Source organism: Gobius niger, assembly GCF_951799975.1.
Source record: "Gobius niger genome assembly, chromosome: 13".
Classification (NCBI taxonomy): Eukaryota; Metazoa; Chordata; class Actinopteri; order Gobiiformes; family Gobiidae; genus Gobius; species Gobius niger.
Window position 1 is genome coordinate 4310600 of NC_136864.1, and position 14077 is coordinate 4324676.

At 42.4% G+C, this 14077-nt stretch overlaps 1 protein-coding gene across 1 annotated transcript; it reads right to left on the bottom strand.

Annotated features, from left to right (window-relative positions):
- Positions 1–3316: 3316 nt before the first annotated feature.
- Positions 3317–6970, bottom strand: cfap418 (cilia and flagella associated protein 418). The gene is made up of 6 exons (XM_079569904.1): positions 6767–6970; positions 5639–5741; positions 5492–5556; positions 5320–5385; positions 5051–5146; positions 3317–3570 (listed from the first exon to the last, which is right to left on the bottom strand). The coding sequence occupies exons 1-6, from the start codon at positions 6958–6960 to the stop codon at positions 3402–3404; spliced, it is 693 nt and encodes a 230-aa protein (XP_079426030.1). The 5' UTR covers positions 6961–6970; the 3' UTR covers positions 3317–3401.
- Positions 6971–14077: the final 7107 nt, after the last annotated feature.

Consider the following 14077-nt stretch of genomic DNA (forward strand, 5'->3'; position numbering starts at 1 on the left):
TCCCATAAGAAGCCTGAACAGAGTCAGAGGTAACCAATAACTCAAATTTATTCCGCTGAACTTTATCCTATTGTACATTGCATTAAATTGTGTATTTTGATTTTAGCTGATACTGTTATTTAGTAGGAGTATCATTCCCTGTAAATATTTTGCCATGTCAAGCCAAGAACTAAACTACATGTAAACCAGGCCAAAAACAGGTTTCTGACATTTCTAAACAAGACAAAGGCTACAGGGGAGGACGGTCTATACCAAGAACCCAGTGATCCTCAAACAACACGCCTCTCCCTCAGATGTGCGGACAGGGGCACCTGTCTGTGGGAATGACACCACTTTGGAGTCAATTGGACACTATGGGGGGCTAACTTCACACAGGTGAACTACTGTGCTCCAAGTCCAGGTTTTCTGCAAAAGAAAGAAAAAGAAAAACTCAGCGGTAAATGACAGTGACACTCCGCAGGGGAGCGTGCATCGCTATTTAGGCAGAAAGGGACCTTTCTGTGCGATGCTGGAAGTAACGCAGATCTGCGCTTCCCTTCAAACTGAGTTTGTGGGAAAGGAAGGGATGCACTTAATTAGAAAGACACTGTTTCATCCGCCAACACACCTGACCGCTGCAGAAAATGCAGAAAACACACATACTTTTATGCAAAATGAGTGGCGGGCTGGATTAAATTGCTTGGTGGGCCGTATCCGGCCCCCGGGCCGGGTTTTGCCCACGTCTGTGCTCGACCAAGGTGACCTCAGATCCTGTTTCATAGTAGGCTACTATGTTGATCTGCTCTATGCAAGTGAATGTGTTACTTTGAAACGTAATGCTTATTTTTTGTGTTTGCTTGATCTTGTTTCGTTCTCAGGATGGTGCACTGGCAGGGTTTGCACTAAGGCATTTTTCAGAAGATGCAAATCGAAGATTGCACTATTTTATTGAGATGGTCACCAGAGAAGACAAATGGCGAACGGCCCAGACCAAGTGCAAGGACGAAAACAACAATCAGAGAAAATGATCAAATTTTCTCTCATCAACAACGGGTCTTAAACAAAATACATCTGCTACCTACGTACTGTATGCATTTTTATTTATGTGAGACCTCTGATAAAACATAAAAAGGAGGATCCTGCTCTGGTTCACACAGATCAGTGAACTTAAATACAGCTCACACTTCCTTCACTTAAGAAGATCCTGAAGTTTGGAAACTCAAACTTATTAGTTATTTACTGAAGAATAATAGTACTTTTATTTATTTATTTCACCCCTTTCACATTAACTGTCACTGCAGCATCGTGCAAATGTCCATTGGGGAAAACCAGAAGAACCACATTCATAGAGGCTTCAGTGCAAACAAAACTAAGGGACTTCAAAGTGACGTACAGTCAGGTCCAACACAAACACGAGGATGTACTTAAACTGCAGACCTTCACCTTTCATTTCAGAGTATTTACATCCAAATCGGATGAACAGTGTAGAAGTGTTTTTATGTGAGTGATGGGACAAGTGGCAGCTCAGCTGTTCCATGGCCTTCCTTCATTATGAAATGCCGCACCTTCACAACAGCCAATCACCGCATCTGCTCATCCCCTCAGCAGCCCGTCATCGCTCAGGATCCCCTTTTTAAGCTCCCTGGTCAATCACTCAGCCGTTTGCCAGCTGTGCTGCGACCCTCCTCCACACCTTTCTCCGCCTGCTCCTCCTCGGCTCCGCTCATCAAGTGGCCAACCCAGGTCTCTTCCACCACCACCAGGGTCCAGGCTCCGGGGAAGATCATGGCTATCATTCGTCAAAGCCATGCATTCCATATGGTTCGTTCAGTCTTCCGCCGGGGTCTGAGCCCCAATAATGATTCATGTTCGGTAATAAAACACTCACACCGTCATTCTGTTTCTGTTTCTTTTCAGGTTGAAATGTGGTGGATGACCAAAGAATTCTTCCCCTGGTGAAACGCCTTCACAACAACAGATCAGATCAAAAACCCTCTCCAGGAGGTGGCGTTTGAGAGTCAAAGTCAACGATCAAGAGAAGACTTCACCAGAGAGACTACAGACGATTAACCACAAGGTGGAAACCACTGGTCAACCTCAAAAACAGGAGGCTGATTCTGAAACGACATCCTTTGGACAGATGAACCAAACAACAACTTATCCCAGAGTGATGGAAAGAGAACAATAAGGAGAAATAAAGGATCTGCCCATGATTCAAAACATCCCAGCTCATCAGTGAAACATGGTGGTGCAGCATCATGGCGTGAGCTTGTCTGGGCCAGGTGGTTCGGACAATATTATGAGTTCATATTAAGAAAAATGCTTGGACGACGCTTCACAGTGCAGATGAACAAACGACCAAGTCAATTTCACTGCTGAAGACCAAACTGAAGGGAAAATGTCCAAAGAATAAGCAGGAACTGAAGATATTTGCAGTAGAGGCCTGGGAGAGCATCACCAGGGATGAAACCCAGCGTCTGGTGACCTCTAGACATCAGGCTGTCAAGGATTTAGAACCAAATATTAAAAATAAAAAAGTTTGTTCATCATTGTTGCTTTGTCCCATTACTTTTGGTCACAGTGGGAGGTTCACATAAAAACGCTTGTAATTCCTACACCGTTCATCCTATGCAAATAGCCTCAAATTAAAAAGTCTGCAGTTTAACTACATATTTTTGTTTCATATGTCCCAATATTTATAGACCTGACTGTATTTGGACTGGACACGGACCTCAGACGGATAACGCGAGTCTTTGTGCCAGCTCTGGTCTGTTAAGCCCTTTACAAACATACACTTTTAATCTGCCACTCTCAACTAACACATTTTATTTTACAACTTTAATACATTCATCGACCACCAGGACTCAAAGTAAGCACTGGTTCTAGGGCCCTACTGAGTGCTCTCTCATTAGAGGGGAGTTTGTGCACTTTTCTCCGTGTGGTTAAAAGTGCATAGACTGGAGACATAGTGAAAATATCAGCACAACTGTAAATACGTTTGGTCAAATCTCCGTTATATTTGAGTTGTTGGCCAGTGCTCTACTTAATAGTCTCTTGGTAATTACTACAATACCATGGACTTTATGTATTATCTGATACAGTAGCCTACTAATACATAGCGGAATGCATGTAATGACCAAGCAAACTAAACTAAAAAAATAACCATCTCCAACACCCAGAGGTGGCCGTGTCCACTGTTTGCAAAAGGCGTTTGGGTCATGCTGCAGGTCAGTCACTTTAATCAAGCTTCATCACACATTGTAACCAGCAGAGGGCGGCAGACACCAGATACAAAAGAACATGTTTATTACATCACTGTTTTCAAACAATGAAATACAAAAGTGTCAAAACCCACAGACAAGGGTTTTTCCCTCATAACAGTCTCCGGACTAGTCCTGATTCAGACGTGGTTTAGTCCCGGTTCAGTCCTGGTGTTTCCCGGCACAGACCCATCGTAGCGGGGGCGTCACCATTAGCATCAGCTCCGTTAGCTCGCTCACGGACGTCCAGCTGCACTGACAGCAGTAGGCCCTGAAAGCTCGTCTCCTCCTCAGTTTGGACTGAAGCTTTGGCCGCTCCGGTACATTGTTCCTGAACGATAATGATGAAGAGGAAGAGAAAACAGACGATGGGGAGCGAGAGGAGAGAGAGTGTGAGGAAGAGAGGGAGGGCAAAGTCACAAAGATATCACTTACTCACAAAATGTATTAATATTACAGGGAAAAACACAAAAATGTAGACTTTAAAGGCCTTGTGCTTAACCTTTTTCCCTTATAGCATAGTCAAATTTCTATCCTAAAGCACATTGTAAAAAGCAGATCACAGTGTGCTGTTGTTTGCACCTTTTAATATTGGGATTTAATTGATTGAGACCCAAAACAAAGTGTCCAGATCATAACAGTTAAAACTAGTGATGGCCAAAAACTCTGCGCTCCGAAGCTTGTATCGCTCTTCCTGAAGGAGATGCTTCGAAACACTGTGCTGGAGCTTCTTTCAGTAACGTCTGGTCACGTGACTGTCTCGAAAACTTCTTCATTTTGTGAGTTGCGTATCGTCTCACTGAGCTGCCTTTAGCGGCGAGGCCTAAAAAACGGAGGTTTCCTCGTCCATATAGTGATGTGAATCATTAGTGATGAATAAATGTGCTGTGCTTCCCCCATTTCCCATTTAAACGCATTCACGTGGAGAAAGAGACTGTGAGCCAGAATACATTTTATATATTGTATATTTTCTTAATCTTTACAAAGTCCTAGTTTTGAACAGATACAAAAGCAGGCGTGGAGCTGACCAGGCGGCAAAAATATTTTTCCTAGGATAGTTCATCATCCAATCAGAGACTAACTTAAGATTAGGCACCAGCCCACTATCCTTAAGGTTAGTGGCTATAGGGCAGGGTTAAGATGATTGGTTTATATATGTGTGACGTTTCACTCTCATGACTTGTGACTGCCTGATCTACCAACGATCCTAGGAAAAATATACTTGCGACCAGCTTAAAGAAACGTAAGGAGTGCCATCTACAGCAAATAGAGCCAAAATGAGCTCTGACTGAATGAAGTAAAAAGATTGCGCATTAACGTCCTGCCTTTGAGCAGCAGAGCCGCAGGTGACTGAGGCCCCGCCCACTGAAGCTCCGCCCACAGACCCACGCTACAAAGAAAATGACTCTTATTTCTCGGTCTGTGATTAATTTGATCTTTCAAACCTCAATATCAGGCTGTAATAATAAAACTGCCGCGATAATAAAGTTTGTCCACAAGAGGTCAGTGTTCAAACAGAATGAAACGGCTCAGAGACTTCGAAGCTACGACACTTTTTTGCAGGAAAGCCTCAAAGTGTTACAAGGCTTGACTCGCCCATCACTAGTTAAAACTATTTCCTTGTTCCTCAATATAAAGTGGCATTTGTGGGTGATTTAGTTACAGACAGTAAAGTCTCTGCTTCACAGTCTGAAAGTGGTAAGCGGACAAATGAATGAATGTATGCGCATGAAGAATGGGGACGTGTTGAAATACAGGGGAGTTTAAATTAAATTTCCTCCCCCTGGAATGTGATCGTTGTTATTTTTCACCTGAAGAAGAGGTAGTCGCAGCCGCCGTCCCACTCACAATCGTCAAACGTCAGAACACTGAAGTCACATGACGTGCACCGTAGCTGGTCACATGACCTGGGGAAACAAAGTACAAGTTTGAGTCCAAGAACAATTCCCTAAAATAAAGTCTGAGTCACATCACTATCACCTAAATACAAGTTCGAGTCACAAACTTGCATCCCATTTAAGAAAAAGTGTCAACTCAATGGATCCAGGTCATTTTTTATTGTCTTTAAAATGTCTCTGACCTTTTGGACGTTGCGGTTCCGATTCCGGTTTGGACAGAGCTGCCGCCAATGAACACCGGACAACACCTGCACAAGAACAAGGGATCAATAACTAATCATTTAATAGTGTATAATTCTACAAAGAAAGGCCCATTCAATGACAAGTACAACAAGTTCTAAAAAACAGACATACTTTCTTCCCCCAGAATGACCAGAGACTTTCTTCACAACAGCAGCACCTTTGGAAGAGGTCTCTGTCTGAACATTACATTAAACACAATGAGTTATTTTAGCATGATTTATTCTCTGTATTTGGACAGGATTTGTGTCGAATACTTACCTTTGTAGGAGTGAAATCCGCACTTTCGTCCTCTAGTAGCTTATCCAAAAAGGCGTCTAAATCGCTGCTGCAACTGTTCGCTGGTAATTTACACTTTGTAGAACTAAGACAACAAATATGACAGTTAGATTAGGCAGTGTTTTTTTTTTTTTGTAGATTATTAAAAAAAACTGTTAGAAACTCAGATTTGGACTCGAAACTATTTAGTGACTATTTGTCCTTGGACAGGCAGCAGAAACATGTAACCAAGATTCATTTAATCACTTTAAAGATGCATTATGCAACTTTTTAAGCAGAAAAAAAAGTTGATATTTGTATTTGACCTTGTAGTGACCCAGCGGCTGTATGAGTGGTCAGCATTGTGCCTTTACTTTTCCGAAAACCTACAAAACAACTGATCCTGGAGCGTTGTAGAGACCACTGTGATTGAAAGTAATGTTGCCACGCTGACCACTCACTACAAGGTCAAGTAATAGTACCTAGTCTTAGAGTTTCAAAAAAATCTACTCTTCCTTCTTCCTTGTGTAACATGTACATTATTCTGCATAATTATTTGTTCTTGTATCTTATATCTATTGTATATCTTTGGAAATGTCAATTATTATATATTTCCTTTCTCAAATGAAATTGACGCTGAAACATATATCAGACGTTTTCTCTCAAATAGGTACTCTGCACTAAAGACTTTTTACTGCCAAATATTTCACTCTCATTTGAGTAATATCTCGGTTCACCACGTGCTGAGAGAATTTATTTTTTATGTCACTATTACTTCAGTTAATATTTAATCTGCTCTTCCCATCTCTGACCATTTCTAGATCATCATCATCATCACACAATAATCAAAACATAAAACGAGATGGATACATAGCAACATATAAAAGAGGGCAAACTTGTAATGCAGCTAGTTCAGTAAAATTTCACCTTTTTAATTTGCTACCGGGCAAACGCCTTGATTACGTGCCATATATCAATAAATAAATGTACAACTTGTCGACAAAAACACTAAAAAGGTCAACCATGAATCCCAACCTTGTTGGATATTTTGATAGCTGGACATTAAAAGTTCATCCTGCGTGTGGCCACTGTTATGCTAGCACCTCGGCTAGCTCTCCTTCGTATGTTTACCTTTCTTTCCTCTCTTCTTCTTTGTGTCTCTCCGTCTTCTGTCCTTCGCCGGAGCCGCCCGGACCTGCCGCCGACACCGACACCCTCCCGCAGAACCTCCGCTCCACTTCATCCAGCAGCTGGTCCAGGTCATCGCCCATGTTTCTGCGATTTACCTTTACCCCGGGGACCTTAGCATCACAGCTAACTAGCATGCTAACGCTACAGCAGCACGGCGTTCGACCGTTGCTTAGTAACGCCCGGGAGTATTACACGATTATGACGCTTGAGGGCGCTGTTCGCTTAAGAATAAACTGCAGCTACTCGTTTCAGCTTTTAGGAAAATGATTATATATATTTAGTAATTTATTCTGGTTTTACACATTTGAAACCAGATGAAATGACTATTATTTTATTTTATTTTTTAGTATAGTTGGTGTCAATAGTTTTAGCAAGGTCAATCAAGAAAAACGCACGTAGACTAATCTTATTATGATAGATCCATGAGACTAATGGCCTCTCCCAGAATGGCTATGCTAGTTTGGAATATATGCTAAAACTGCTAGCATGTCTTTGTAACAGCGCTTTGTAGATAGTTTTTTGGTCTCATCGAGAATCATAACAAATAGCTACTGTTTCTTTAAGAGTTCATTTTGCTACGTGTGTATAGTATCTGTTGTCGTGGCCGAGTGGTTAAGGCGATGGACTAGAAATCCATTGGGGTCTCCCCGCGCAGGTTCGAATCCTGCCGACAACGAATTGTTTTGCTTTTGTGACGATGTCAAAGGACCCAGTGGGGAGCAGGAGACAGTTTTTCCTCTGAACTGCATTACACTTTCTCAAGTCTTGTCTAAAAAGAAAATGTATGAATTACAAAAATTATCATTAATATCAATCTGGGTCCATGATTTCTCTGTACAAGACCAAATATATCCTCAAAAACAAAATAATTTAACCTCTATATAATATTATAGGCCTTCAGAACGCTGTGATGTCACCTGAAACCCAGCCATGGCTCGGCCTGTCACGATAACACATTTGAAGTGCGATATATTGAGGCAAGAAAGTATCGCGATAAACGATGTTATTGACTGTAAGATACTAGACACCAGTGGTGTAGTCAACGTGATACGCAGGTATACGCCGTATAACCACTAGAAGGCCTGCAGAATTTCCGTATAACCACTACAAAGTGGGAAAAGATACGTATCACTCATTTGCGCAGTGTTATTTTTGCGTTTTCTGTCCGTTTGGAGGCAGCACAAACTCCACCACAAACTATTTCCTCCCCTGAAAACGAGAGATCACAGACTCATCCCTCTCTCTCTCTCTGTCCCTACCGACAGACCGACTGTTCCCTCTCAGCTGTGCTCGTGCGCAATTGCGCACAGCTCCGGTGTACATGAGCACAAAATAAAACCCGGCCTGAGAATAGCTCATAATGACAGAGGCTTATTAACCGTCCTCACGGCGCTGGAGGAGTCGCGTACGTCTCAGCTCATAGACACTTTCCCTGTTCATCCCCGCTCTGGGAGTCCACGATGCCGAACGCTTCTCTCCCTCCCCCGCAGCAGCGCGTGAGAGCGGTATTGGGCAAAGGCAGTGACAGGTGCAGGCGGGAAACAATCTGTATTACAAAGCGCTGAAGTCCACGGGAAAGACCGCGCAGACTGTTCGAAGTGTGCGTTTTACTCTCAGACACTGAAGCTGTCCCTTGACAGAGACTGAAAGGTGGATGTGCCCCGCCCACAGCGCTGACCGAGCCACGCGCGCTCATGTTCATAAAAAAAATGTCCTAAGATTCGTTCTCCAGGAGCAGCGCGCATGGTTTTGTGTGTGGGGGAGTTTGCAGGCGCGAGAGCCCGGTGGTTGACCGGTGGAGGGGTTGGTGAAAGCCGACTAGGCTTTATTCATTGAAGTTTTCATTTTGGCTTCAGTCCCACAGCCTTATAGTCTAGCTCAGGGGTCACCAACCTTATATCAGCTGAGGGCGACTTTAAGAGCATTAAGTTGTTTGAGGGCTACCAGTTAAAAACAAACCCTAAAGACTTAAACATACACTGTTCACTTATAGGATATTGACCCCGTATTATATTAAAATAGCTTTATTTTAAACTCACACTGAGTCACAAGAACCGAAATAACTGTAATTTTAAGAATTAGATTCAAGAAAATGAAGTGTTTTATGATTTAGAAAAAGTCCCAAGGGCTACTGGACATGCCCCAAAGGGCCCCTGGGTGCCCGCGGGCACCACGTTGGTGACCCCTGGCTAGCTACAGCCTTTGAATTTCTAGAATATTCCTATAGGTCTATTGCTTGTTATTTCAATAACATTTATATTCACAGTTTGGTTTATAATCTATTTAATTCTCTGATACATTTAATATTAGTAATAGTATGTGACGGGCTATTCTTTTCAGCGCATATAATTGGCTATCCCCCACGCCTGCTAAAAATACAGTATACCCACTAGAAAGAAGACTACACCACTGCTAGACACCATCAACTCTCAGGCATAAAAATGACAGTAAACCTTGGTTCTAAAAGAGCAAAAAAAAAAAGAAATATAATGTAACTCAATTTGCTTTAGTTAGAAATAATAAAGAATAATAATGATGAGAAGAAGATTTTTATTAAATTAAAAATCAGGCAATAAAAGTTTTTTCTTTTCTTTTCTCATTGAAAGGCTGACCCTGCGTGGGGGTTCTCAGTCACCCAGTCACTTTCCGAAGTAGCTGAAGTTTCCAAAAGTAGTCATTTGTATTCGGTTATTTTTAGTTTAATACATTCCACTGGCAAATCACCCAAGAAGCTTTATAAATTCTGAAGAAAGGTTTGAGAAAAGAGAAAGCCACTGTAATCTGAAAGGAACAGACATCTTTAAAAAAAAAAACCACACACACAGGTTCAATTCTAAAGCAATGGAACAAACAGTTACAGTGACAGGAATTAAGTTTACGGATTGAACTTCAGAAAGAAGTGAAAGATTCAGGAGCTCTCAGAGAGTTCAAGAAACACATAAAAGCTACAATGTTAAAGAAGTATGACATTTAGACTTGGACATGAATAATGTGAGATATTTGATTTGAACAATGCGATGGTTTGTTTCTTTTTTGACCAACATCTGGTCACTCTAATTATATGTACAACAGGTAATCACTAAAACGCCTAAGAATTCAATTTTGCGGTGGCAAAATGACACTGAAACAATTTTAAAGAGAAAATATATTCGCCTGATTGTGAAAATAAATAAGACAGCAAGTAAAACTCAAAGTGCCACCACAGTTTGCAGCAGGGGCGGATCTAGAAAAAAAAACACGGGGTGGCAAGCAGAGTCATGGATAATTTCTGGGGTGGCAACACATTTTACAAGGTCGAATGTTTATAGCAGGGGTGTCCAAACTTTTTTCATGGGGGGCCGCATATTGAAATGTACACGGGGTGAAGGGCCATAGATCAATAGTTAGTGCCGCAAAACCTTCGACTAGCAGAGGTTTAAATTGTGCCCCATACCTCTATTTAAGCTTAAAACCTTCATGCCAGCTCTGTCTCACAATAAAATGTTAGTTGTTAGGTTAGAATTGTATAGAATTATTACATTCCAAATAAAAAGGTCCATCTGTGGTGATGTGCAGCGATACAGCAAGAGGCCGAGGTCCACCATAAATTGGTGTGAGGGCCGCATTTGGCCCCCGGGCCGCACTTTGGGCACCCCTGGTTTATAGCGAAGGTGCGCAAGTTTTGCTTGATCGCAATTTTTCCGTTTAGATGCAGCTGAGCTTCCCAAAATTATACACAAATAGTAGCATTGTCCATAATATAATGGAAGTAGGAGGTTTCTAACTCCACCCCTTTAGATCCGCCCCTGGTTTGCAGCTCAGTGGGTGTGGGAAATGCATGTTGTGAACAAGGCTGCACTGTGTGATGATGCCGATAAGAAGAAGAAGAAGTCTTTTGATACTGTGAAATAAACTTAACAACCTTTCGATTCAACACATTCAAAATAGCAGCGGGCTGTACATTTCTTTCATCGTCACAGCACATGGATTTCCCCTCGCTGCTGCTTTTATATCCCACTTCTCTTTCCACTGTAAATATTTATAACTTCACAGACTGCGTCATGAAAGGCCATGGGCGGATGGAAGCTCTGAGTAACGTTACTTCATCTGAGGAAAAAATGATCTAAAAGCTTTTGTTTTCAGACACGTTCAGACAAGTTTTTCTGTTCATGTGAATGCAAGTTGTCAAAAATACATTCAAAATACATTCTGAAAAGCATCTGATTACTGAGCAGTATTTTGTTGCTGATGCCTGTTGAGATACTGTGCTGTGGTCTCTGAAATGAAAGTAAAAGTCTGCAACATTGCCAACTGTGGAGAAAGTGACTTTTCAAAAGCAAACATCAACTTCCTCCGCTCCTGATTGGATCTGAAAGCCCCTCCTTATTTCCTGTGCTCGTCTCATTGGTCCGAGATCAGCAAAGGGAAAGAAAATGATTAATTGTGACTTACTTTTCATCAACATGCAGGCCCTGGAGGTCAATCATTCTATTAAATGTCTAGTGCTTTTAGACTTACTATGGCTTTAATGTGAAAGAAAGAGTGTTCCTTGCATTCAAACATCAAACTATTACATGAGACTGCAGCAACGGAAAGGGAAGTCAGTGACAGCAACTTCCTGATACAAAACTGACTCTGAACACGCATATGCAGGTCATAGGTTTGATTCCTGGATTGTGTGGAGAATATTTGTGGAGTTTGCATGTTCTTTCCATGTCTGCGTTGGTTTCTTTTGCCAACCCCCACCCTGCAAAACCATCTCCTTTTGATCTGACTTTCTTTCAGCTCTCTTTACTTTATGGCTTTTTGTCAATTTTATGAGGACTTGATTGTGAAAATGTAAAAAACAAGTGAGTGAAAATGGAGAGGTCTGGCTTTGAACTCCAGTAAACAAGGGCATACTAAGAGCAAGATCAGTCGGTTGAAAACAGGTGTGGTGTAGGCAAATAAGATCAAGAGCTGAGAGGGAGTGGCTGAAATAAATGGTATACTCCACATGAGAAAACACAACTGAAATGCATACCTGAGAAATCACTCCCATCTTTCTCTCAGGAAACGTACAATAACGTCTGCAACAAGTGCCCCCATGGCTGCAGGCGACGACTGCTGCTGGCTGAGCCTCAAGTCTGGCCCAGAGGTTCTCAAACTGTGGTTCATGTGGCCCTTTCTGTTCCAAAGCAGGAGTGTCTGGGTCTCACAATATTGTAATCCTTCAAACTACCTGTTGGTTGGTTTGTGTATTGCAGAATGTGGGGATTTTGTGGGGACTTTAACCTCTTAACTCCCGCCTGAACCGAGAGGATCTTTTTCCTCACGTCAACAGATTTTTTTCCAAAAAATTTTTGTTAGGTATTCAACTCATTTTTTGTAATTTTTTACCACATTTGTCATTTTTTTGTTCATTTTTATCACATTTTGTTCAATTTTTTGTCATTTTTTGTCATTTCTTTATCAAATTTTTATCAAATTTTTGTAATTTTTTCGTCAATTTTTAATCACATTTTCGTCTTTTTTTTTGTCACATTTTTGTAATTTTTTGTCACATTTTGTCACATTTTGTCATCAATTTTTTGTCAATTTCTTGTGACATTTTTGCCACTTTTTCAGAAATTTTTCATCACTTTTTTGTCAATGTTTTCTCACTTTTTTGTCACATTTCCATCATTGTTTTCGTCTCAGTTTTGTTGTTTTTTCCAGAAGCTTTTGGACTGGGGTAAAGCCAAACTGGAGAAAATGTGCTCGGTTCAGGTGGGAGTTAAGGGGTTAAAGTGATTTGAAGCGAGACTAAATGTTTTATAAAGGATCATTTTGCAAACTGATGGCTGGTGGACACTGTTCACTCGTCTCCACAGTTCAATGGTTCAAAGAGAGAATTGTTTCAGTTTCAGGCTCCAAGCAGCAGATGTTTAGCTGAGTCAAGTGTTGCATGCAAGCGGTGTTTATTTCCGCTGTTAAGTGCAGGGAACATTCAGTAAAATGCAGAGTCAGACCCGCTCAAACATGTGGCTTGAGACCATAAATTAGATCTAAATAATAGAGATCAGCAGGTCCCATTCAGCCCCATTCAAAAGTAATGATCCTCCACTGTAAATCATGTGGATCTCCTCTGCTAGATGTTGCCTCTGTGTAGGTCATGCACAGTTGCAGGAGCACAGCGGATCCACTTCTGGTTTCTTGTAGATTCGGACTCTGTTGTTGGTCAGTGCTTGGAGTTTGGAGATGAGCACAGCCGGCAGAGGCTCCACGTCCTGCGTCTCCAGCATCTCCTGCTCCTTCAGCGAGGCCAGGCTCGGGAGGGCGTCCTCTGGGACCCTCTCAAAGGATCTATCAGAAAATCGAGACTTCCAACGGATGCGCAGAGTCCTCAGTCTGGGAAAGTGCTGAGGGATGAGTGCTGGTGGTTCGGGAGCTGCTTGGACAGTGCTGTCATATCTTCAGAGTTTATCTGCTTAGGCATAAGGGTGAGGTGGGTCACTGAGGAGGGGATCGACCTGATAAATCCACAACCATCTGCAGCCTTTATTACCAGAGAGGTGAGAGCAGGCACGTACCTCAGCCAGGGGGACAGCTTGTACGAATGATCATCTGATTCATCCTAAAGGTAATAGTTTTAGAGGCACCAGATGGCCAGGCTCCACAGAGATGGCAAAGTTCTCAACATCTTCATAAAGTCCATTGATAACATCCTGGGTTGGCACTTCACACGCTCCAAACTGGAGAGGGAGCAGTCGTGCAGTGGAGGCAGCTCTGGCATGTGGTCTTCATAGGAGGCGTCTGTGTAGATCGACAGTGAGAGGTGCTGCAGCTGAGGTAAAGATGAGAGGAAGAAGTGTAGAACATTTGCCAGATGGGTGTTAAAAACAGTGTAAAGTGAAAGACTTGAGAAGCTTAAACTGGGAATCTTCAACCACAGGGGCAAGAAGAGGGACAACTTCTCCAAAGGTACAGTCGTATGATGTATGATATTCAGATGCTCCAAGTTGGTGAAACACCTGAAGTCCTGCACCTGCAAGTAAGCAAAGTCTGTGAAGTTTATCGTCAGAGTGGTTCGTCCCGGCAGCTCTTCGGCGATGTGTGTCCAGCTGTGAGGGGAAGACGGTAACTCTGAGGTCAGTCTCCATCAGCGGAGCGAGTCCTCTTCATACACATCACAGCTCCTCCTCATCTCCACGGTCCGGCCCCTCCATAGAGTGTCATCCACGTGGTCCCTGAAGTGACCCGGAGCCCGATTCTGCCCGAGAAGGAGAGACATCCGAACACGAGGGTCCACAA